General features: G+C 47.5%; 3 protein-coding genes across 11 annotated transcripts in view; 2 read left to right on the top strand and 1 right to left on the bottom strand.

Annotated features, from left to right (window-relative positions):
* Nucleotides 1–313: 313 nt before the first annotated feature.
* Nucleotides 314–8,868, top strand: setd4 (SET domain containing 4). Of its 6 annotated transcripts, none has more exons than XM_083691161.1 (11): nucleotides 314–329; nucleotides 874–990; nucleotides 1,201–1,296; nucleotides 1,478–1,515; nucleotides 1,627–1,715; nucleotides 2,308–2,544; nucleotides 4,635–4,833; nucleotides 4,935–5,109; nucleotides 6,927–7,008; nucleotides 8,160–8,240; nucleotides 8,330–8,863. In XM_083691161.1, exons 2-11 carry the CDS (start codon nucleotides 921–923, stop codon nucleotides 8,850–8,852), a joined length of 1,590 nt encoding a protein of 529 aa, XP_083547287.1. In that variant the 5' UTR covers nucleotides 314–329; nucleotides 874–920; the 3' UTR covers nucleotides 8,853–8,863. The 6 variants fall into 6 exon arrangements, 5 of the variants coding, with proteins under 5 accessions (XP_083547287.1, XP_083547288.1, XP_083547290.1 ...); XM_083691162.1 differs by lacking the exon at nucleotides 314–329 and adding an exon at nucleotides 469–695; XR_014554779.1 differs by lacking the exon at nucleotides 314–329 and having other exon boundaries at nucleotides 788–990; nucleotides 6,941–7,008; nucleotides 8,330–8,453; nucleotides 8,536–8,651.
* Nucleotides 8,869–8,923: 55 nt separating this feature from the next.
* On the bottom strand, nucleotides 8,924–20,159 carry cryzl1 (crystallin, zeta (quinone reductase)-like 1). Of its 4 annotated transcripts, XM_083691170.1 has the most exons (12): nucleotides 19,906–20,159; nucleotides 17,465–17,542; nucleotides 16,446–16,518; nucleotides 16,245–16,289; nucleotides 12,159–12,227; nucleotides 11,763–11,896; nucleotides 10,732–10,843; nucleotides 10,132–10,230; nucleotides 9,933–10,045; nucleotides 9,519–9,624; nucleotides 9,346–9,391; nucleotides 8,924–9,249 (listed from the first exon to the last, which is right to left on the bottom strand). In XM_083691170.1, the coding sequence occupies exons 1-12, from the start codon at nucleotides 19,969–19,971 to the stop codon at nucleotides 9,150–9,152; spliced, it is 1,041 nt and encodes a 346-aa protein (XP_083547296.1). In that variant the 5' UTR covers nucleotides 19,972–20,159; the 3' UTR covers nucleotides 8,924–9,149. The 4 variants fall into 4 exon arrangements, with proteins under 4 accessions (XP_083547296.1, XP_083547294.1, XP_083547295.1 ...); XM_083691168.1 differs by having other exon boundaries at nucleotides 8,924–9,391; XM_083691169.1 differs by lacking the exon at nucleotides 17,465–17,542 and having other exon boundaries at nucleotides 8,924–9,391.
* Nucleotides 20,160–25,280: 5,121 nt separating this feature from the next.
* The window catches only part of LOC310819488 (intersectin-1-like), a 12,884-nt gene continuing 12,531 nt past the window's right edge, over nucleotides 25,281–25,633 (top strand). The window contains exon 1 of the mRNA XM_083690790.1: nucleotides 25,281–25,417. The gene's annotated coding sequence lies outside the window, so the exon portion shown is untranslated. The remainder of the gene's footprint in view (nucleotides 25,418–25,633) is intronic.

The following is a 25,633-nucleotide window of genomic DNA, read 5'->3' as shown; positions in this document are numbered from 1 at the left end:
ACCCTAACCCTCTAACCCTAACCCTGACCCTAACCCTAACCCTCACCCTCTAACCCTAACCCTGACCCTAACCCTAACCCTCACCCTCTAACCCTAACCCTAACCCTAACCCTCTAACCCTAACCCTGACCCTCACCCTCTGACCCTGACCCTAACCCTAACCGTCGGTGAACAACAACGTGTCTTCATGTTCTGAAGGGTTCCCGTTACTGACGGGTTCCCGACTCCGGCTGCCCTCCGCCCTCTGGAAACGACAAGCAGACGGAACCTGCGGGCTTCCGTAGCAGCAGCACGAAGTGCGCAGACCCGGAAAAGCAGCAGGCCACGTGGTGAGTGTTTCAGAGGCGCTCCTCGCGCCGACATCTCAGTCCTCCTTCTGTGTCCATACTTCTATATATTATACTTCTATATATTATACTTATACATATTATATTATTTTGAGCTTCCACGTGGTCAAACCGCGGGTCAACCCTAACCCTTTTTTTATTATGAACACAAAACAGTAACAAACTTTCAGACATAAAACCATATTTTAATCAACAGACATAATGACAAACCTATTCTTCAGTAAATAATGAATCATCATTTTACAGTTGACAGACTGTACAGTTTTTGTTGTGGATACTTCTGAATGACAAAACAACATACATCAATTTAAGATAAGATTGATTAGAAACTTTTCTTGTACATTCAAAGTAAGTCATCACATCTTTACATTCAATATATATTTTAAGAACTATATATTCCACCACCATTCCACACCATCCAAACTGTGTACAAACCTTCTAATCAGACAGTTGATGGATGTACATTGTCAACATGTAAAGATGCCCCTCCCTTACTTAACATCCATGCTTTCTGTCTTCTACCAAGTCAGACTTCTGCCAGCCGATGACCGTTGCCAGGAGCGACGGGTCCAGATGAGGAGCGGGAGAAGAGCGAGGAGAAAGAGGAGGAAACTGGAGAGTTCCGTAACGACGGTCCAGTCAGGTAGAAACACGTCTGTAGTCCCCTCTCATACCACTAGGGGGTGTCTGGTCAGGTAGAAACACGTCTGTAGTCCCCTCTCTTACCACTAGGGGGTGTCTGGTCAGGTAGAAACACGTCTGTAGTCCCCTCTCTTACCACTAGGGGGTGTCTGGTCAGGCAGCAGTGGTTTGATGGCAGCTCTTCTTCTTCCTCGGTGGTGTCTTCCTGCAGTGACGCTGTCCCATGAGCCTCTGCTGGTGTCTCTGAGGAGATGGCTGCAGAAGAGAGGCTTCAGCTCCAGACTGCTGCTTCCTGCACACTTCTCAGGTAACACACCTACTGGCAGACAGGCAGGCAGACAGACAGACAGACAGACAGGCAGGTAGACAGGCAAACAGACAGACAGACAGACAGGTAGGCAGACAGGTAGGCAGACAGACAGGTAGACAGGTTGGTAGAAAGACAGACAGGTATGTCTCTGACCAGGTGATGTTGTTCTCTCCTGCAGATACAGGACGAGGACTGATGACGCTGCAGCCCATCGAGGTGACAACATTCTTGTCTCATAGCAACGCCACTGTGCTAACCATAGCAACACAATTGCTGTAACCAACCATCCTGTGATAACCATGTTGTTGTTGTTGTGGTGGTGGTCAGGCTGGAGGAGTGTTGATCTCCATCCCTCAGAGATGTCTCCTCACCACCGACACAGTCCTCAGCAGCTACCTGGGACAGTACATCAAGAGGTGAAATAACACTAACTACACCTTTATCTATAACTAACTACCAACCTAAAACTAACTACACCTTTATCTATAACTAACTATACCTTTATCTATAACTAACTACACCTTTATCTATAACTAACTATACCTTTATCTATAACTAACTACACCTTTATCTATAACTAACTATACCTTTATCTATAACTAACTACACCTTTATCTATAACTAACTATACCTTTATCTATAACTAACTACACCTTTATCTCAACTCAAACTATCTCTACTACCATCTCTATAAAATATGACTATAGAACTCTATTTTACATTTAGCAGACGCTTTTATCCAATGTGAATCAACTATACAACAGTCATTATAAGTCAAACCTTTATCTAGAACTCTGTGTCTGTCTGTCTGTCTGTGTATGTGTGTGTGTGTGTGTCTGTCTGTCTGTCTCTGTCTGTCTGTCTGTGTGTGTTTATGGTGTGTGTGTGTTTGTGTTGTTTGTGTCTGTCTCTGTCTGTCTGTCTGTCTGTGTGTGTTTATGGTGTGTGTGTGTTTGTGTTGTTTGTGTCTGTCTGTCTGTGTGTGTGTGTGTGTGTGTGTGTGTGTAGATGGAAGCCCCCTGTCTCTCCTCTGCTGTGCCTCTGTGTCTTCCTAATCTCCGAGCGTCACCATGGCGACCAGGCTGAGTGGCACCCCTACATCCAGGCTCTGCCCACCTCCTACACATGCCCCGCCTACTTCCCTGATGAGGTCATCAACGTGCTGCCGGAGGGTCTGAGGGGGCGTGGCCTGGAGCAGAGGGAGGCGGTGCAGCAGCTCTACTCCTCCTCCCAGGAGTTCCTCAGGTCTGTGTGTGTGTGTGTGTGTGTGTGTGTGTGCACGTGCGCGCGCGTGTGTGTGTTGATGGTGTGTGTGTGTGAGTATGCACACTGTTATCGCGAGACTACAGGCCCAGCACCTCAGGGCCTTCATTGCAATCTCCGGGGATTTTAACCGTGTCACCCTGACAAAAACACTGGCAACGTTCTCCCAGTTTGTGAAGTGCTCCACTAGGGAGAACAAAACACTGGACCTGTTATATGCTAATGTGAAGGATGCCTACATCTCTACAGCACTCCCCCGCCGGGCAGATCGGACCACAACCTAGTCCACCTCAAGCCCATGAGCCTCTAGTCCAGCAGCACTCTGTGACCACTAGGACTGTGAGGAGATACAGGAGGCTGAGGAGGCTCTGCAGGACTGCTTTGAGACAACGGACTGGGAAGTTCTCTGTGAGTCACATGGGGAGGACATTGATGGTCTTTCACATTGCATCTCGGACTACATTAACTTCTGTGTGGAGAACACCAGACCTACTAGGCATGTTTTCCCAACAGCAAGCCTTGGATTACAAGTGGCCTAAAGGCCCTCCTCAACGACAAGAAGAGAGCCTTCAGGTCTGGTGACAAGGAAGAACTGAAGCGGGTGCAGAGGAAGCTCAAGGAGAAGCTGAAGTTGAGCAGGGACACCTGGAAGATGGAAGGACAGCCTGCAGGACAACAACACAAGAGAGGTGTGGAGCAGTGTGAGGAAGATCACCGGCTACAAGCAGGCTAACGACCCTGGAGTGGCTGGAGATCTGGACAGGCCCAACGAGTTGAACCAGTTCTTCAACAGGTTTGACTCGGGGGGGCTTATTGTCCCCCTCCCCCCAGCTCCACCAACGACTCTCCAGTCCGTCCTCCTTCTCCTTCTCCTCCCCCCAGCTCCTCCAGACCTGCTCAGCTACCGGACCAACCCCCTATCCCCTCTGATGCCATGATGCCATGATGATGATGCCATCATCTACCTGCTACTCACTCCCATTTCAATAAGGCTGGCAGCACTGTGAGGCTCATGTTCTTTGACTTCTCCAGTGCATTTAACACCATACAGCCCTCACTACTTGTGGATAAGCTGCTGAGGATGCAGGTGGACTCCTCCATTGTTTCCTGGATTAAGAACTACCTGACCAACAGGCCACAGTTTGTACGGCTGCAGGGATGTGTGTCGGACTGGGTGGTGAGCAGCACTGGCGCCCCCCAGGGGACAGTTCTGGCTCCCTTCCTCTTCACCCTCTATACCACGGACTTCAGGCACAACACAGATACTTGCCATCTGCAGAAGTTCTCGGACGATTCTGCTATTGTGGGATGTGTCAGTGGAGGCCAGGAGACCGAGTACAGAGGACTGGTGGACAGTTTTGTTGAGTGGTGTGAGCAGAACCAACTGCTACTCAACATCAGCAAGACAAAGGAGATGGTGGTGGACTTTAGGAGGACGAGGGTCCCCCCTGTCTCCTGTTTCCATCCAGGGAGAGGACTTGGAGGTGGTCCAGAGCTATAAGTACCTGGGGGTGCACCTGGACAATAAACTGGACTGGACTGGCAACACAGATGTCCTGTACAAGAGGTGCCAAGGCCAGCTTTGTTTCCTAAGGAGGCTCAGGTCCTTTGGCGTGTGCAGAACTCTGCTGAACATGTTCTACCAGTCAGTGGTGGCCAGCGCAGTGCTGTACACGGTGGTATGCTGGGGGGGCAGCATCAAGGAAGGTGACACCAAGAGGCTGAACAAGCTTATTAGGAAAGCTGGTTCTGTCCTCGGTGTCACCCTGGACAGAGGTGGCCAATAGGAGGATGAGGACCAAACTCCTGGCCATCATGGACGATCTCTCCCATCCTCTACAAGACACTGTGGCAGAGCAGAGAAGCTTCTTTAGCAACAGATTATTACAACCATGTTGCACTAAGAAGCACTATAGGTGATCTTTTCTGCCTGCCGCAATAAGACAACTCCTCCTCCGGCTGGCTCCATCAGGGTGATCAGAGTCAGGCTGGGGGATGTTAAATCATACTGGATTGTTATTATGGTGTGTGTTGTGTGTCTGTGTGACTGTGTGTGTGTGTGTATTCCCCAGGTCTCTGCAGCCTCTGCTGAGCCAGACGGTGGAGGATGTGTTCAGCTACGAGGCGCTGCGCTGGGCCTTCTGCACCGTCAACACACGCACCGTCTACATGGAACACACACACACACACTCCTGTCACCTGAACAGAGACCGCAACGTCTACGCCCTAGCCCCCTACCTGGACCTGCTCAACCACTGCCCTAATGTACAGGTACACACACACACACTCTAACTAACACACACACACACACACACACACTCTTAACTAGCACACACACACTCACGTGTGTTGTAACGTTACTGTGTCGTCAGGTTGAGGGTGGTTTCAGCCGTAGCAACGGTTGCTATGAGATACGTAGCGTCCAGCGCTGTCGGAGGTTCCAACAGGCGTTCATCTGCTACGGTCCCCATGACAACCAGCGCCTGCTGCTGGAGTATGGCTTTGTTGCCCCCGGCAACCCTCACAGTGTGGTGTATGTGGAGGAAGGTAAGAGGACCTACGTCCTTACGTCATAATCCAGTCATGTGATTGGTCCTGGGTGCCGTCTACCATAGCGCCCTTCGTTTCATCACAGGTGATCATTTTAATACTCATCATTGCGTCCTTTATTAAGATACTCGAAAAAGTAGTCTTTAATCAATTAAACCACTTTCTAAATGAAAATGATATTCTGGAAAAATTCCAGTCAGGCTTCAGGTCTGGCCACAGTACAGAGATGGCACTTGTCAAAATAATCAATGATCTTAGACTCAGTGCTGACGCCGGAAGGGTCTCAGTTCTTGTTTTGTTGGACTTGAGCGCTGCATTCGATACTCTTGATCAGAATATACTATTAAATCGTCTGGAAAATTGGGTCGGTTTATCTGATTGTGCTCTGAATTGGTTCCGAACGTATTTCACAGAAAGAAAATGTTATGTTAGTCTTGGAGCTCATACATCAGAGATATACGACATGGCTTTTGGGGTTGCACAGGGAAGCTGTCTTGGTCCTCTGCTTTTTTCAATATACATGTTACCGTTAGGTGACATAATTAGGGATCATAACGTCAATTTTCACAGTTACGCTGACGACACACAATTATATATCGCAATGGAGCCGAACGACTCAGTTGCCTTGTGCTCCTTGACTGCCTGTCTGTCTGCAGTAGAACAATGGATGAACAAAAACTTTTAAAAACTTAATGAGAACAAAACAGAAGTCTTATTAGTTGGCCCAAAAGACAAAAGGGAAGTAATTTTTAATAACTTGCGTAGAAACACGCCGCCTAGTTCCCTGGGGAACTGTCTTCTTGGATCAAACCTGAAGTCACAAGTCTTGGTGTTGTCTTAGACTCAGATTTAAGTTTTAAGTCCCAAATAAACAAGGTGACGAAAACATCATTTTTCCATCTTAAAAATATAGCAAAAGTTCGAAAAAAATTTAAACAACAAGATGCTGAAAAATGGATTCACGCATTTGTCTCGTCAAGGTTGGACGACTGCAACTGTCTATTCAGGCTGCCCAAAAAGAGACGCCAGCTCGTTCAGAAGGCGGCAGCCAGAATCCTTACAAAAACGAAACGCACCGAGCACATTACCCCTGTTTTGTTTATTTTACATTGGCTTCCCATTGAGGCCAGAATTGATTTTAAAATGTTACTTCTAACTTTTAAAGCCCTACGTGGACAGGCGCCGGTGGATTTGTCCGATATGCTTCGGCCATATACTCCGCGCGTGCCCTCCGGTCGCGGGACGCCTGTGAACACAACAACAGTTGGAGGGGCTTTTCAAAGGGCTTTTTATTCTAGAGCTCCTCTTTTATGGAACGGCCTCCCCATTTTTATTAAGGAGGCTGATTCCATTAATGTTTTTAAATCCAGACTCAAAACATATTTGTTCAATAAATCTTATGGCCAGTCCAGCGTGCATACACACACATACACAGTTTTTAAATCCTATTAATTTGAATAAAAATTTTAGTTTTGCTCTGCTTTTTTTTTTTTTTACTTTTTTTTTTTAAATTATTTTTATTTTTTGCTTTTACTTTTCTGTTGAAGCACTTTGAGACCGCTCTGCGGTGAAAAGTGCTATATAAATGAGTTATTATTATTATTATTTATCAACATGGCTGAACATCGTTAAAGTCCCATAGATCTCTTCATTACTCCTTTTTGTGTATAATGTCCCAGCCTACCTAACCTCATTATTGAAGTTTAAGAACATAAATTACCATAAACCGTTCTCAGAGTTGGTTCATTCTGGAGGTTCCTCGGGTGTGTTTTAGTCATGTGGTACTGCCCCCCCCTGGTGTTAATGTGGTGCAGGTGCGCTCCTGCAGGGTATCTGTGGAGACTGCGCCCAGCTGGAACAGAAGCTGCGCTTCCTGAGAGAGAACGACTTCCTCCAGTGAGTAGACACCTGACACCTAGGGTTAGCCCTAGCACTAACCACCTAACACTAACCACCTAACCCTAACCACCTAACACTAACCACCTAACCCTAGCCCTAACCACCTAACACTAACCACCTAGCACTAACCACCTAACCCTAACCACTAACCACCTAACACTAGCCCTAACCACCTAACACTAACACTAACCACCTAACCCTAACCACAACACTAACCACCTAACCCTAGCCCCAACACTAACCACCTAACCCTAGCCCCAACACTAACCACCTAACCCTAGCCCCAACACTAACCACCTAACCCTAGCCACCTAACACTAATCACCTAACCCCAACACTAATCACCTAACCCTAACCCTAGCCCCAACACTAACCACCTAACCCTAGCCACCTAACACTAATCACCTAACCCTAACCCTAGCCCCAACACTAACCACCTAACCCCAACACTAATCACCTAACCCTAACCCTAGCCCCAACACTAACCACCTAACCCCAACACTAATCACCTAACCCTAACACTAACCACCTAACCCTAACCACCTAACCCTAGCCCCAACACTAACCACCTAACCCTAACCACCTAACCCTAGCCCCAACACTAACCACCTAACCCTAACACTAACCACCTAACCCTAGCCCCAACACTAACCACCTAACACTAACCACCTAACACTAACCACCTAACCCTAACACTAACCACCTAACCCTAACCACCTAACCCTAGCCCCAACACTAACCACCTAACCCTAACCACCTAACCCTAGCCCCAACACTAACCACCTAACCCTAACACTAACCACCTAACCCTAGCCCCAACACTAACCACCTAACCCTAACACTAACCACCTAACCCTAGCCCCAACACTAACCACCTAACCCTAACACTAACCACCTAACCCTAGCCCCAACACTAACCACCTAACCCTAACCACCTAACCCTAGCCCCAACACTAACCACCTAACCCTAACACTAACCACCTAACCCTAACACTAACCACCTAACCCTAACAGGCGCAGTCACGTTTTCTTGCGCAGTGGCTTTCTTGCTACTTAGATACCAACGTTAACTAACCGTAACCAAATCTAACTAACCCTAACCAACGTTAACTAACCCTAACCGTGAGCTTTCACCTCCTCTCTGACAGGAACCTGACCTTTGGTCCAGATGGGGCGTCCTGGAGGTTGATGACGGCCCTCAGACTGCTGGCCCTCACGCCTCAGATGTAGTAAGACGCTTTACTCTCCTAAATACATTATCAGAGAATATTTATTGTTTTTGTCCATAAGTGCCCATGTGCCTGTGTCTGTGTGTCAGCCTGCAGTGGAAGAGTGTCCTGTTGGGGGCAGCAGTGAGTGAGGACAGGGAGCAGTGGAGCATCCAGACAGCTCTCAGGCTCTGTCAGCAGCTCCTGGTAGAGAACACTACAGCCCTGGGCAAGGTACCCCAACATCACCCCAACATCACCCCAACATTACCCCAACATTCTGACTGTAAAGCTCCGTCACCACCTGTGTTGACAGATCGTCCAGATGGCGGCGGGGGTGGGCCAGGTGGGGGCAGGGCCACATGCCCTCAGGGAGCAGCTGGGGCTGGTGGAGCGTCTACGCCAGGAGGAGCACAGCATTCTGGGTCGGTCCCAAGAAGTGCTGCTGAGTCTGCAGAGACAATGGTTGCCGTACCAACAGGACGGTGTACACCGCCAGCCAATGTGAGGCAGCGATCAGACGCCTGTCTCCATAGCAACAGCCACGGGCAGAGCTCCCAACAGGTGGTGGTTTATCATCAATATTGTCACTTGGTAAAGATAAGACACTCACACTCTGCCCCGTACCCATGACGATACTGACCATCAATCCCAGCCTCTTTGGATTATTGCTTTAATAACCTTTTTAACGGTTCAGATCAAAAGACGTTTCTCAGGAGGATTTATTTTCAAGGATGATTTGGATTAATGGTTGTTGAAGAACTGTCCTGGTGGAGTTTGTGTGTGTGACAAGGGGTCTGTGTGTTTGACCAGAGTGTGTGTGTGTGAGAGAGAGTGAGAGCAGTGTGTCTATATACAACAACACAGGAAGGAGAAAGGCATCTGTGGGCGGGCCTTCCTTCCCCAGGGGCATGCTGGGAGATGGAGTCCTCACAGCTGAATCACCAACCGCTTCCTGACCTGCCTCTTCTGCACCATCTCCATGGAAACCATGGCCTCATACAACGGCACAGGCTCCTCCAGCTGAGGTCTGAGGAGAGACGCAGAGTCACACACACACACACACACACACCCTGTTCTCACACACACACACACCCTGTTCTCACACACACACACACACACACACCTGAGAGTCCCAGTAGACAGCTTCTCCATGATGTCCTTCATGATGTCTGAGAAGCGGCATGTAAGGCTGACAACGCTGTGGTAACATAGCAACACACCTCACATGGTAACACAGCCCATTGCTTCAGAACGTGATAGTAACACGTGTGTGTGTGTGCCAGGTGTGAAGGATACGGAGGTACCTCCCTTGGCGAGCGTTGGACGCCCCCCACACCTCGTCGTTGAGGAAGGAGAGAGAGGCGGCCTTCAGGAAGAGACTCCGGCTATCAGGGGGGTCCAGCTGGGGGGGGTGGGGGGTTAGAGTGTGAAATCCTACCTCAGAGAGGAGAGGCTACGTCTGAACCTCAGAGAGGGGAGGCTACGTCTGAACCTCAGCCTCATCCTCCAACTCCCAACCCAGTTCTCCGACGTCACATGACCGTGAGCAGGGCAGGGTTCAGAACTACGGGTTTCTAAGCCGTTGAACACTGAGGTTTGTTTTCACACATCAGAGGAGTTCTGGAGAGTTGCAAACTTAAAAGTTAAACTTGTTATAATTAGCCAACGCTAGCGATCACCTGCACGTGGTATTGAGTTGACATGAGTTACCTGCAAGCTGTCCTCTGATGTCACCCAGTGACCTCCAACCCCCAGCAGCGTGATGATGTCATGCTTGTAGGGGAGGAGCCGTCTAGACTCTGGCTCCTCCTCGTGTAGCCTCACTGGAACACACACACACACACACACACACTCTTTAGGCATGTCTTAGGCTCCAGTGGTGTAAAAGCAGATGTTAGTCAGACCGTACCTCCAGAGTCCAAGACGATGTCGACCCCCAGACCCCCCGTCTCCTCGAGGCACCACTCCACCAGGTCCACCTTCCCATCCCACACACCTATCACCCTGGCTACACACACACACACAAACAAGCTCAGTATATATATATATATATATATATGAAGCTGATTGAGAGAATGCCAAGAGTGTGCAAAGCTGTCATCAAAGCAAAAGGTGGCTACTTTGAAGAATGTAAAATATAAAACATTCTGGTTTGTTTAACACTTTTTTGTTTACTACATCATTCCATATGTGTTCCTTCATAGTTTTGATGTCTACAATGTAGAAAATAATAAAAAAAAAATAAAGAAAAACCATTGAATGAGAAGGTGTGTCCAAACTTTTGACTGTTACTGTATATATATGCGAACACACACAGCTGTTTGTGCACCATGCAGGTGAGAGACAGACTTACCAACAAGAGACTCTCTGACTCCTGGATGGTGTGGTCAGAGAGGAAGGAGAAGGAAGAGGTAAAGCGAGAGATAAGAGCAGTGTCAGAGGAAAACAGAGGATGACCCCCAGACAGAGACAGACAGACAGACAGACACACACCCGGCCCTGTTCTCACCCACGCTGGGCCGTAGCTGCTCCAGGAGTGTGTGGTCGTCAGCTGAGCAGGCCGAGGCCAGGACCTTGACCCCGTGGTAGTGGGCCAGCTGGATGGACAGAACCCCCAGCGGCTGGAGGACCAATCACATGTCAGAACACAACAATCACAGGTATCTTTAATAAACTATTTATTTAGTAATTAGGGAGGTAACTATCCTGACAACTGAGGGAGAACCCTGCTTTGGGGGGAAGGGTCCTGTACCGGAGTTCAGCGTGCCATGGTTGCTATGGAACCCCAGTGTGACATGGTTGCTATGGAACCCCAGCGGGAATGGTTGCTATGGGACCCAGTGTGACATGGTTGCTATCGGACACCAGCGTAACATGGTTGCTATAGGACCCCGGTGTGACATGACTGCTATGGGACCCAGCGGGCATGGTTGCTATGGGACCCCAGTGTGACATGGTTGCTATGGAACCGCAGTGACATGGTTGCTATGGGACCCAGTTTGACATGTTTGCTATGGGACCCCAGCGTGACATGGTAGCTATGGGACCCTAGCATGAAAATGGTTGCTATGGGACCCAAGTGTGACATGATTGCTATAGGACCCCAGTGTGACATGGTTGCTATGGGACCCCAGCATGAAAATGGTTGCTATGGGACCCAAGTGTGACATGATTGCTATGGGACCCCAGTGTGATATGGTTGTTATGGGACCCCAGCATGACATGGTTGCTAAAGGACCCTAGTGTGACATGGTTACTATGGGACCCCAGCATGACATGGTTGCTATGGGACCCAAGTGTGCCATGGTTGCTATGGGACCCAAGTGTGCCATGGTTGCTATGGGACCCCAGCATGAAAATGGTTGCTATGGGACCCCAGCGTGACATGGTTGCTATGGGACCCTAGCGTGACATGGTTGCTATGGGACCCCAGCGTGACATGGTTGCTATGGGACCCCAGCGTGACATGGTTGCTATGGGACCCCAGAGTGACATGGTTGCTATGTGACCGCAGGGTGATGTGTTTGACAGGTGACTTACGCTGGCTCCGTCCAGCACCAGCAGGGTGTGTCCGGCGGTCATGTGACCCAGCGTGTGGAGGGCCGTGTAAGCCCGCACCCCGTCACGCACCGCCCCTGCAGCCTTCACCCAATCCACCTTCTCTGGCTTCTGCACTGGAGACATAAACACACACACACACACGCACAGGCACGGTTATAATATCATAGATGCTATTTATTTGCACAGGGTGTGTGGGTTTGTGTGTTTGTCAGGGGAGGCTCGTGGAGGTAGAAATCGGAGGACTGCGTCATTGTAATGCATGGAATGAGTAATGGTATCAAACACCTCTTACCATTCTTCATTCCATGCATTATGAGCCTGTCCTCCAATTTCAACCTCCACCAGCCTCCCCTGGTGTGTGTGTGTGTAACATACCGATATGATGCTCATCAATGATGACAACATCACACAGACCAGACATCTCAGTGTCCAGGGGCAGGATGCCTAGAGAGAAACTAGAGCTTAGAAAGACAGACAGGCAAACAGACAGACATCTCAGTGTCCAGGGGCAGGATGCCTAGAGAGAAACTAGAGCTTAGAAAGACAGACAGGCAAACAGACAGACATCTCAGTGTCCAGGGGCAGGATGCCTAGAGAGAAACTAGAGCTTAGAAAGACAGACAGGCAAACAGACAGACATCTCAGTGTCCAGGGGCAGGATGCCTAGAGAGAAACTAGAGCTTAGAAAGACAGACAGGCAAACAGACAGACATCTCAGTGTCCAGGGGCAGGATGCCTAGAGAGAAACTAGAGCTTAGAAAGACAGACAGGCAAACAGACAGACATCTCAGTGTCCAGGGGCAGGATGCCTAGAGAGAAACTAGAGCTTAGAAAGACAGACAGGCAAACAGACAGACATCTCAGTGTCCAGGGGCAGGATGCCTAGAGAGAAACTAGAGCTTAGAAAGACAGACAGGCAAACAGACAGACATCTCAGTGTCCAGGGGCAGGATGCCTAGAGAGAAACTAGAGCTTAGAAAGACAGACAGGCAAACAGACAGACATCTCAGTGTCCAGGGGCAGGATGCCTAGAGAGAAACTAGAGCTTAGAAAGACAGACAGGCAAACAGACAGACATCTCAGTGTCCAGGGGCAGGATGCCTAGAGAGAAACTAGAGCTTAGAAAGACAGACAGGCAAACAGACAGACATCTCAGTGTCCAGGGGCAGGATGCCTAGAGAGAAACTAGAGCTTAGAAAGACAGACAGGCAAACAGACAGACATCTCAGTGTCCAGGGGCAGGATGCCTAGAGAGAAACTAGAGCTTAGAAAGACAGACAGGCAAACAGACAGACATCTCAGTGTCCAGGGGCAGGATGCCTAGAGAGAAACTAGAGCTTAGAAAGACAGACAGGCAAACAGACAGACATCTCAGTGTCCAGGGGCAGGATGCCTAGAGAGAAACTAGAGCTTAGAAAGACAGACAGGCAAACAGACAGACATCTCAGTGTCCAGGGGCAGGATGCCTAGAGAGAAACTAGAGCTTAGAAAGACAGACAGGCAAACAGACAGACATCTCAGTGTCCAGGGGCAGGATGCCTAGAGAGAAACTAGAGCTTAGAAAGACAGACAGGCAAACAGACAGACATCTCAGTGTCCAGGGGCAGGATGCCTAGAGAGAAACTAGAGCTTAGAAAGACAGACAGGCAAACAGACAGACATCTCAGTGTCCAGGGGCAGGATGCCTAGAGAGAAACTAGAGCTTAGAAAGACAGACAGGCAAACAGACAGACATCTCAGTGTCCAGGGGCAGGATGCCTAGAGAGAAACTAGAGCTTAGAAAGACAGACAGGCAAACAGACAGACATCTCAGTGTCCAGGGGCAGGATGCCTAGAGAGAAACTAGAGCTTAGAAAGACAGACAGGCAAACAGACAGACAGACAGGTAGAGATACAGACAGACAGGTAGCGAGACAGACAAAATTGCGTGCAAAATTGCAATACAAGGTGCTTAACAATACAATGACAATACAACAATACAGTGAAAATAAACGTTAATGACAGTATAGGAAATACGAGACATAATAAAATGGATTAAGAGAAAGCTAAGCTAAAAAGGTGTCTTCAGATTTCTTTTAACGGTGTTTCTAGATTATGAGGCCCTCAGCTCCTCTGGCAGGCTGTTCCTCTGGCAGGCTGTTCCTCTGGCAGGCTGTTCCAGAGGCCAGGACACTAAATGCCGCCTCCCCGTAGTTCTTTGTCCTCACCCAGGGAACAACTAAAAGGCCAGAGCCAGAGGACCTGAGTGATTTAGAGGGAGTATATATTCAAACATGTCTGACAAGTATTCAGGCACTAGTCCATTGAGTGATTTGAACACCAATAAAAGGATGTTATAATCTATCCTAAAACTGACAGGCAACCAATGAAGGGACTTTGGGACAGGTGAGATGTGTGCTCTCCTTCTGGTCTTGGTTAGTACACGTGCTGCTGCAGTCTGAATGATCTGTAGCTTATTTACACTCACCGGCCACTTTATTAGGTACACCTGTTCAACTGCTCGTTAATGCAAATATCTAATGGTGTGGGGGATATTTTCTTGGCACACTTTGGGCCCCTTAGTACCAATTGAGCATCGTTTAAACGCCACAGCCTACCTGAGTATTGTTGCTGACCATGTCCATCCCTTTATGACCACAGTGTACCCATCTTCTGATGGCTACTTCCAGCAGGATAACGCGCCATGTCACAAAGCTCACATCATCTCAAACTGGTTTCTTGAACATGACAATGAGTTCACTGTCCTCCAATGGCCTCCACAGTCAACAGATCTCAATCCAATAGAGCACCTTTGGGATGTGGTGGAACAGGAGATTCGCATCATGGATGTGAAGTGACAAATCTGCAGCAACTGCGTGATGCTATCATGTCAATATGGACCAACATCTCTGAGGAATGTTTCCAGCACCTTGTTGAATCTATGCCACAAAGAATCAAGGCAGTTCTGAAGGCAAAAGGGTACTACCCGGTACTAGCAAGGTGTACCTAATAAAGTGGCCAGTGAGTGTATAGCTTTCTTGCAGTAATTGCAGTAATCAAGCCTGCTTGTGATAAGAGCATGTATAAGTCTCTCAGTATCTGCCTGGGAGAGAAACTGTTGCACTTTAGCAATATTTCTTAGGTGATAAAAGGCAGTTTTAGTGAAATTACTTATGTGAGATTCAAAATTCAAATCAGGATCTAGAAGCGCGCCAAGATTTTTTACTAGGGGTTTGGCAGGGATTTTAAATTAGTGCACAGTATCTCTCTGGACCTTTGCTCCGATAATTAAAACCTCTGTCTTATGTTTGTTCCCACGGCGCCACCCTCATGGAGTCTGTTTCTGACAGTTTGGTCAGACACATGCACACCAGTAGCTTGCTGGAGGTCATTTTGTAGGGCTCTGGCAGTGCTCCTCCTGTTCCAACTCGCACAAAGGAGCAGATACCGGTCCTGCTGTTGTGTTGATGCCCTACTACAACCCTGTCCAGCTCTCCTCGTGTAACGGCCGGTCTCCTGGTATCTCCTCCATGCTCTTGAGACTGTGCTGGGAGACACAGCAAACCTTCTTGCGACCGCACTTATGGATGTGCCGTCCTGGAGGAGCTGGACTACCTGTGCAACCTGAGTGGGCTGCAGGTGCCGCCTCATGCTACCAGTAGTGACAAGGACACTAGCAGAACACAAAACTAGAGAAGATTCAGTCAGGAAGGATAAGGAGAGAGCAATTGTCTGTGGCCACCACATGCAAAACCATTACCTTTTTGGGGGTTGTCTTGTCTTTGCCTCTCCAGTGCACCTGTTGTCACTTTCATTTGCACCAAAGCAGGTGAAATTGATTCACAATCACTTGTGCTTCCTAAATGGGCAGATTGATATCCCTGAAGTTTAACTGACTTGGTGTGACACTGTGACGATTAAGTGTTCCCTTAATTTTTTTGAGCAGTGTAGTTTCTGCCGGACAGTTAAGTCCTAAACCAATCTGAAACTGAAACAGAGAGGCAACGCATTTCTGTAGTCTGTTAATAAGGATGTCATGATCGACTGTATTAAAAGCAGCGCTTAAGTCTGAAAGTACTAATATTGAGAGTTTCTTGTCATCCATGTTCATTCTCAGGTCATTTACAACTTTAACTGCTGTGTTGAGGATGAAAGCCAGATTGAAACTTCTCAAATATACAGCTGAATTTTAGGTAATGATTTAGCTGTTTAAATACAAATTTCTCAAGAATTTTACTTAAAAAAGAAACGTTTGAAATTGGCCTGAAATTGTTTAGCACTGAAGGATCCAGGTCACTTTTCTTTAGGAGATTTTTCACAATAGCAGTTTTCAGTGCAACCTGATTTTTGTTATCTTGTCTCTGAAACAGGTAGAGAGACAGACAGACAAACACGTAGAGAGACACATAGAGAGACAGGCAGGCAGGCAGGCAAACAGACAGGCAGACAGACAGGTAGAGAGACAGACAGACAGACTCTTACCCACAACTTCATCATCAGACTGGAAGAAGGTGACTTTAGAGCCAACTGGAAAAGAGCAGTAAGTTAGTTCTCATCATACAGGATAGTCATGGATACAGGGTAGTCATGGATACAGGGTAGTCATGGATACAGATTAGTCATGAATACAGAGTAGTCATGGATACAGGGTAGTCATGGATACAGGGTAGAATGTGATCTCACCCTGCAGCACGACCCCCACCACCTCCCTGCCGACCGGCACCAGATCTCTCTGTAGCCTGAGGTCCTTCAGGAGCTTAACACAGGTATGACATTAACACAGGTATGATATTAACACATGTATGACATTAACACAGGTATGACATTAACACATGTATGATATTAACACAGGTATGACATTAACACATGTATGACATTAACACATGTATGATATTAACACATGTATGACATTAACACATGTATGACATTAAGACAGGTATGATATTAACACAAGTATGACATTAACACAGGTATGATATTAACACAGGTATGACATTAACACATGTATGACATTAACACAGGTATGATATTAACACAGGTATGACATTAACACATGTATGACATTAACACAGGTATGATATTAACACATGTATGACATTAACACCTGTATGATATTAACACATGTATGACATTAACACAGGTATGATATTAACACAGGTATGACATTAACACAGGTATGATATTAACACATGTATGACATTAACACATGTATGACATTAACACAGGTATGACATTAACACAGGTATGACATTAACACAGGTATGACATTAACACATGTATGACATTAACACAGGTATGACATTAACACAGGTATGACATTAACACATGTATGACATTAACACAGGTATGACATTAACACATGTATGACATTAACACAGGTATGATATTAACACATGTATGACATTAACACAGGTATGACATTAACACAGGTATGATATTAACACATGTATGACATTAACACAGGTTTGACATTAACACATGTATGACATTAACACAGGTATGACATTAACACATGTATGACATTAACACAGGTATGATATTAACACATGTATGACATTAACACAGGTATGACATTAACACAGGTATGATATTAACACATGTATGACATTAACACAGGTATGACATTAACACAGGTATGACATTAACACAGGTATGACATTAACACAGGTTAACTCTCTTTAACACTGGGATCACAGACTTACCTTTCCATCCAGGGGACTCAGTGCGCATGCCTTCACCTGAACTTTGACCTGGTGGCTGGTAAGTGTGCTAGGGACGTTCTTCACAGGGAGGAAGGAATGTGACGGCTCACGTTAGGACAGTAACCTAGTCACGTTAGGACAGTAACCTAGTCATGTTAGGACAGTAACCTAGTCACGTTAGGACAGTAACCTAGTCACGTTCATGTTAGGACAGTAACCTAGTCACGTTAGGACAGTAACCTAGTCATGGTCACGTTAGGACAGTAACCTAGTCATGTTAGGATGGTAACCTTGTCACGTTAGGACAGTAACCTAGTCATGTTAGGACAGTAACCTAGTCACGTTAGGACAGTAACCTAGTCATGTTAGGACAGTAACCTGGTCATGTTATGACGGTAACCTAGTCACGTTCACGTTAGGACAGTAACCTAGTCACGTTAGGACAGTAACCTGGTCATGTTAGGACAGTAACCTAGTCACGTTCACGTTAGGACAGTAACCTAGTCATGTTAGGACAGTAACCTAGTCACGTTAGGACAGTAACCTAGTCATGTTAGGACAGTAACCTAGTCACGTTAGGACAGTAACCTAGTCATGTTAGGACAGTAACCTGGTCATGTTATGACGGTAACCTAGTCACGTTCACGTTAGGACAGTAACCTAGTCACGTTAGGACAGTAACCTAGTCACGTTCACGTTAGGACAGTAACCTAGTCATGTTAGGACAGTAACCTAGTCACGTTAGGACAGTAACCTAGTCACGTTAGGACAGTAACCTAGTCATGTTAGGACAGTAACCTAGTCACGTTCACGTTAGGACAGTAACCTAGTCATGGTCACGTTAGGACAGTAACCTAGTCATGTTAGGACAGTAACCTAGTCATGGTCACGTTAGGACAGTAACCTAGTCATGTTAGGACAGTAACCTAGTCACGTTAGGACAGTAACCTAGTCACGTTAGGACAGTAACCTAGTCACGTTCACGTTAGGACAGTAACCTGGTCACGTTAGGACAGTAACCTAGTCACGTTAGGACAGTAACCTAGTCACGTTCACGTTAGGACAGTAACCTAGTCACGTTAGGACAGTAACCTAGTCACATTCACATTAGGACAGTAACCTAGTCATGTTAGGACAGTAACCTAGTCACGTTAGGACAGTAACCTAGTCATGTTAGGACAGTAACCTAGTCATGTTAGGATGGTAACCTTGTCACGTTCACGTTAGGACAGTAACCTAGTCATGTTAGGACAGTAACCTAGTCATGTTAGGACAGTAACCTAGTCATGTTAGGATGGTAACCTTGTCACGTTAGGACAGTAACCTAGTCATGTTAGGATGGTAACCTTGTCACGTTAGGACAGTAACCTAGTCATGTTAGGACAGTAACCTAGTCATGTTAGGATGGTAACCTAGTCACGTTAGGACAGTAACCTGGTCATGTTAGGATGGTAACCTTGTCACGTTAGGACAGTAACCTAGTCATGGTCACGTTAGGACAGTAACCTAGTCATGTTAGGACAGTAACCTAGTCATGGTCACGTTAGGACAGTAACCTGGTCATGTTAGGACAGTAACCTAGTCATGTTAGGATGGTAACCTTGTCACGTTCACGTTAGGACAGTAACCTAGTCACGTTAGGACAGTAACCTAGTCATGTTAGGATGGTAACCTTGTCACGTTAGGACAGTAACCTAGTCATGGTCACGTTAGGACAGTAACCTGGTCATGTTAGGATGGTAACCTTGTCACGTTAGGACAGTAACCTAGTCATGGTCACGTTAGGACAGTAACCTAGTCATGTTAGGACAGTAACCTAGTCATGGTCACGTTAGGACAGTAACCTGGTCATGTTATGACGGTAACCTAGTCACGTTAGGACAGTAACCTAGTCATGGTCACGTTATGACGGTAACCTAGTCATGATCACGTTAGGACAGTAACCTGATCACGTTAGGACAGTAACCTGGTCACGTTCACGTTAGGACAGTAACCTGGTCATGTTAGGACAGTAACCTGGTCACGTTCACGTTAGGACAGTAACCTGGTCATGTTAGGACAGTAACCTGGTCACGTTCACGTTAGGACAGTAACCTGGTCACGTTCACGTTAGGACAGTAACCTGGTCACGTTAGGACAGTAACCTAGTCATGGTCACGTTAGGACAGTAACCTGGTCACGTTAGGACAGTAACCTAGTCACGTTCACGTTAGGACAGTAACCTGGTCACGTTCACGTTAGGACAGTAACCTAGTCATGGTCACGTTAGGACAGTAACCTGGTCACGTTAGGACAGTAACCTAGTCACGTTCACGTTAGGACAGTAACCTCGTCATGGTCACGTTGGGACAGTAACCGGTGGAAGCCCCGGTACACTATTAGCTAAGAAAGACGGTACTACTCGGTAAGCGAGCCGGAGATGAGAACCTCTCCATACTCACCGTTTCCTGGATCACAAACGTGGGCTGTGCTCCGTCTTCACCCAGTCTGCAGAACAGTCCTTTCATAACGACGGCGGGCTGTCGGTCAACACGCTTACTGCACCGGTATAAACAAGCAGTTCTAAACGAGTTAGCCCGGGAGAGAACAGTTCTAAACGAGTTAGCCCGGGAGAGAACAGTTCTAAACGAGTTAGCCCGGGAGAGAACAGTTCTAAACGAGTTAGCCCGGGAGAGAACAGATGTAAACTCGCCAATAGTGGAACTCAGCCCACCTACTTCCGGCCAATGTCAAAGACGATTTCCTCCAAATAAAAGCGCGACGTTAAACGTGTTGAAGCATTTAGAAATACTAAATATGGATAAAGGAACTACGAATTATATGTAACTATATATGGGAATAAACATGTAATCCGCTCAATGTATTATTTGTGTTTTTAAGGGTTTGTAATTCTTCTAATATCCAAATTGTCCTGATGAAAGACTGCTGCACAGCATAGTGCACACATAATGGCTGGACACAAAACATTTTCCAAGGCTGAACATGATTTTTGTGGGGGCGGGGGGGAGTCAATGAGAGGCAGGGAGCTTGTTTGTGAGCCCCACTGCCATGGGGAAGAAACTGTTCAGGTGGCGCAAGGTTTTGGTCTTGATTGACCGGAACCTTTTGCCGGATGGAAGTCTATGGGAGAGAACAGGTCCAGGAGAGATGGCAGGTTGCAGCCAATGACCTTCTCAGCTGACCAAATGGTCCGCTGCAGTCTGCCTTTGTCCTTGACAGTGGAGGCAGCAAACCAGATGGTGATCGATGAGCTGAGGATGGACTCAATGATGGCTGTGTAGAACTCGACCATCACTTTCTGTGGCATGTTGAATTTCTTCAGCTGCCGCAGGAAGAACATCCTCTGCTGGGCCTTCTTGATGGTGGAGGTGATGTTCTCCGCCCACCTGAGGTCCTTTGAAATTATTGTCCCCAGGAATCTGAAGGACTCCACAGTGTTAACTGTGATGAGGGGGGTGGTTGGGGCTGGGCTTCTCCTGAAGTCTACTACCATCTCTACAGTTTTTAGGGTGTTCAGCTCCAAGTTGTTCTGGCTGCACCAGGAAGGCAGGCTGTCAACTTCCTCTCTGTAGGCGGCCTCATCCCCATTGGAGATTAATCCAATGAGGGTTGTGTCATCCGCGAACTTCAGGAGTTTGACAGAAGGGTGGCTAGAGATGCAGCTGTTGGTGTAGAGGGAGAAAAGTAGGGAGGAGAGAGCACACAGCCTTGTGGGGCTCCCGTGCTGATGGTCCGGGGCTCCAAGACAAGCTTGCCCAGCCGCACGTGCTGCTTCCTGTCTGTCTGGAAGTCAGTGATCCACCTGCAGGTGGGCTCAGGCATGCTCAGCTGGGATAGCTTGTCCTGGAGGAGAGCTGGGGCGATGGTGTTGAATACAGAGCTGAAGTCCACAAACAAGATCCTGGCGTAGGTGCCGGGGGAGTCTAGGTGCTGGAGGATGAAGTGGAGTCCCATGTTGACTGCGTCATCTACTGGTCTGCACAGTGCTTCAGTGTGGAGGGGGAGACAGCGTCTGGTCCAGCTGCCTTGCGGGGGTTCTGTCTCTTTAACAGTTTGTTGACGTCTGTCTCCTGAATGGAGAGCTGTCTGGGTCCATTGTGTAGAGGGGGGTAGTGTCTCTGTCCAGGCTGGGAAGAAGAGGTGTGATAGCTGTGGAGGGGGGTTGGTTGTGTGGGTCAGAGTCAGGACTGTTCCATTGTCTGTCGAATCTACAGTAAAACTCATTCAGGTTGTTTGCAAGTCTGACGTCATCCATAGAGTGGAGCGATTTGGTTTTGCAGTCAGTGATCTCTTGAAGGCCTTTCCAGACAGACGAGGAGTCATTGGCTGCAAATTGTTGTTCCAGCTTCTTTGAGTACTGTCATCTGGCCTCCTTAATCTCCTTGCCAAACATGTACTTAGCTAGTCTGAACCTTTCCTTGTGTCCACTCCTGAAAGCCCTCTCCTTCTCCAAACGAAGCTGTTTGAGTCTTGCTGTGAACCAGGGCTTGTCATTGTTGTAACTCACCCTGGTGCGTGTTGGAATGCATCTGTCCTCACAGAAGCTGATGGATGGTGTCACAGACTCACAGTGTGTATTCGTCCAGGCTGTTGGAAGCAGTCTTAAACATGTCCCAGTCTGTGGTGTCTAGGCAGTCACGCAGCTGCTCCACTGCTTCTCTGCTGCTCCAATTCCGCACAGCAGGTTTAGAAAGTTTTAGTTTCTGCCTGTATGCCGGGATTAGATGAATAAGAGCGTGGTCAGATAGTCCAGATAGAGCCATGCGAGGAACTGCGTGATAAGCTCTGCTGATGGTGCTGTAACAATCCAAAATCTTCTCCTCCCTGGTCGGGCATTTGATTAACTGTTTATATTTAGGGAGTTTGTGAGTTAAGTTGCCCTTGTTAAAGTCCCCAAGGACAATAACTGGGGAATACGTGTTCTCTCTCCTTCTCTCCACTCCTAATATTTGATTGGCAAGTGGACGTTGAGCCACTTTCACATCAGCTTGCGGAGGGATGTAAACTCCAGCCAATATAAAAGAAGTGAATTCATGTGGAGAGTAAAACGGTCTGCAGGTGATGGAAAAATTATTCCAGGTCAGGAGAACAAGTTTGCAAAATCACTTTCACGTTGTTGCACCAGCGTTGATTCATATAGAAACAGATCCCTCCACCTTTCGTTTTGCAAGTATCGGGTCGTGATCCGCATGTAACAACTGGAAGCCGGGCCAGTGTAGATTCAATCAGCCACGATTCCGTGAAACACAAAACAGAAGAGAGAGAAAAGCAGACATTTGAGAGAGTATTCCCGGTTTGAGAGAGTATTCCCAGTTTGAGAGAGTATTCCCAGTTTGAGAGAGTATTCCCGGTAGAGGCGAGCGTAATCCTCTCTCCCTGAAGTGCACCAGAGCTCCGGCGCGCTTGCCTCTCCGTCTCACTGCTTGGCCGAGGGCCAGAGCACCTTTGACCAGAATGTCCAGTCAATCCACAGATGAGGCGAAAAAGTTGGGACATAGATCAGATGGTGTTGAGTTCCTGATGTTAAATATCTCGTCCCTCATGAAAATAATCCGAGTGGAATCACAATTAACGGAATTAAAGACTAAAAACAAACAAAGAAGTGCGCACCAACACACCGTGGCAGCCGTAGGAGGTGCCATCTTTTGCTCAATCCTCCTATTGGCCACGTCCTCCACAGTGTCCAGGGTGACACCAAGGACAGAACCAGCTTTCCTAATAAGCTTGTTCAGCCTCTTGGTGTCACCTTCCATGATGCTGCCCTCCCAGCATACCACCATGCACAGCACTGCGCTGGCCACCACTGACTGGTAGAACATATTCAGCAGAGTCCTGCACACGCCAAAGGACCTGAGCCTCCTCAGGAAATAAAGCCGGCCTTGGCCCCTCTTGTACAGGACATCTGTGTTGCCAGTCCAATCCAGTTTATTGTCCAGGTGCACCCCCAGGTACTTGTAGCTCTGGACCACCTCCACCTCCTCTCCCTGGATGGAAACACGAGACAGGGGGACCCTCATCTTCCTAAAGTCTACCACCATCTCCTTTGTCTTGCTGATGTTGAGTAGCAGGTGGTTCTGCTCACTCCACTCAACAAAACTGTCCACCAGTCCTCTGTACTCAGTTTCCTGGCCTCCACTGACACATCCCACAATAGCAGAATCGTCTGAGAACTTCTGCAGATGGCAAGTATCTGTGTTGTGCCTGAAGTCCGAGGTATAGAGGGTGAAGAGGAAGGGAGCCAGAACTGTCCCCTCGTGGTGCTGCTCACCACCCAGTCCGACACACATCCCTGCAGCCGTACAAACTGTGGCCTGTTGGTCAGGTAGTTCGTAATTCAGGAAACAATGGGGGAGTCCACCTGCATCCTCAGCAGTTTATCCGCAAGTAGTGAGGGCTGTATGGTGTTAAATGCACTGGAGAAGTCAAAGAACATGACCCTCACAGTGCTGCCAGTCTTATTTAAATGGGAGTGAGCTCTGTGTAGCAGGTAGATGATGGCATCATCCACACCAGTGTCTGCCTGGTAGGCAAACTGCAGGGGTCCAAGGATGTCTTCACCAGGGGCCTCATGTGTGCTAGCACCAGTCTTTCCATGGTCTTCATGATGTGTGATGTCAAGGCTACCGGTCTATAGACATTCAGAACACTGGGGTTCCTTTTCTTTGGTACCGGTACCAGGCAAGATGTTTTCCACATTGATGGGACCTTTTCCAGACTGAGGCTCATGTTAAAGAGGTACTGGAGTACTCCACACAGCTGGTCTGCGCAGACTTTGATCGGTCCGGTAGCTGAGCAGGGCTGGAGGAGCTGGGGGAAGGAGAGTCGTTGGTGGAGCTGGGGAGAGGGAGACAATGAGCCCAAGAGTCAAACCTGTTTTAGAACTGGTTCAACTCGTTGGCCTTGTCCAGATCTCCAGCCACTCCAGGGTCGTTAGCCTGCTTGTAGCCGGGATCTTCCTCACGCTGCTCCACACCTATAATATATATGCCATTTAGCTGACGCTTTTATCCAAAGCGACTTACACATTGCAGTGAGTGCATATATTTCAGTATATATGGTCCCAGCGGGAATCAAACCCACAACCTAAGCGTTGTTAGCGCCATGCTCTACCAACTGAGCCACAGAGGATCATAACACCTCTCTTGTGTCCACTCAAGAGCACATAATAGACTGCACACAAATAATATTCCAAGGCTAAACATGATTTTGACTACCACTCTCTTTAGACTCAAAATCATCTGATCCATATTCTAGAAGTGTTGACTGAGTGGTACCAGAGATTAATTGAAATCTTTTTTTGTACAGACCAGGTTATACAAATATAATCTCTTATATAAAACTCTCTGCTGTTGGGTAATTTGTGCTTATTTCAGCAAAAATAAGAGAAAATATTATGATCCCATCAACTTTCCACTAATGTTTTTATTCGCGCTTTTATTTTGAATCCGCGAAAACGGCGAAAAGCGAAACCGGAAATGTTAATGATGCTTAATGGAGCTCATAGAACACAGATGTCGCGAGCCCGGTTGGGAAACGGCTACGTCCTCTCCAAAAACCGCGAGATCGGTTCTCTCTGCCCATTGGTCACTTCCGCAATCCTTTTATCATGTTTACAGAAACGCCTGTCAATCCAAGTTTAGATGCTTACATTTAGCCAATAGGACGCTTCCAAGAATTCCAGCATTTTTTGTTCACATTCTGATTCGCCCAGTGATACGTCGATCATATTTTGCTGTTAGTTGATTGGCCCAACGTCGTTGTGACAGATGAAACTCGTCGTCTCGCGGTGGTACCCCATTTTCCAGCTTGCGTAGCCTCGGTGAAAGACTGGAATTATTGGGAATTATTCCTCTAAATTGGCCGCTGCTGGGGAATCTACTGTAGTTCGCGCTATCAGTAACATATTGTTTACTTAGCTTATTAACGTTTTAAGAATGGGAAACGAACTATGAGGTAAGAAAGATATCCAATAATAGCTGACTAGCCTAGCTTGCTGCTGTTGGGACAGACACAAGACGGCAGAAATCACTGCTGCTGCTCTGCCTCTATTGATCAACACATACCCTGCTAGCTAGCTGCCCTAGCTGCCCTAGCTGTCTTAGCTGCCGTAGCTGCCCGAGCTGTCTTAGCTGCCCTAGCTGTCTTAGCTGCCTTAGCTGCCCTAGCTGC

This window comes from Argentina silus (genome assembly GCF_951799395.1).
Source record: "Argentina silus genome assembly, chromosome: 19".
Taxonomy (NCBI): domain Eukaryota; kingdom Metazoa; phylum Chordata; class Actinopteri; order Argentiniformes; family Argentinidae; genus Argentina; species Argentina silus.
Note: the sequence above shows the minus strand (reverse complement) of the source record. Positions and strands in the feature narration are given on the sequence as shown.

Coding starts and splice junctions, on each gene's coding strand:
- cryzl1 (XM_083691168.1), bottom strand. CDS start 19,971: ATGAAAGGACTGTTCTGCAGACTGGGTGAAGACGGAGCACAGCCCACG. Junction 12,228..16,244: donor GTCTGATGATGAAGTTGTGG/GTAAGAGTCTGT, acceptor GTTTCTCTCTAG/GCATCCTGCCCCTGGACACT. Junction 10,231..10,731: donor GCAGCTACGGCCCAGCGTGG/GTGAGAACAGGG, acceptor GTGTGTGTGTAG/CCAGGGTGATAGGTGTGTGG.
- setd4 (XM_083691160.1), top strand. CDS start 801: ATGGATGTACATTGTCAACATGTAAAGATGCCCCTCCCTTACTTAACA. Junction 1,516..1,626: donor TGACGCTGCAGCCCATCGAG/GTGACAACATTC, acceptor GGTGGTGGTCAG/GCTGGAGGAGTGTTGATCTC. Junction 4,834..4,934: donor ACCACTGCCCTAATGTACAG/GTACACACACAC, acceptor CTGTGTCGTCAG/GTTGAGGGTGGTTTCAGCCG.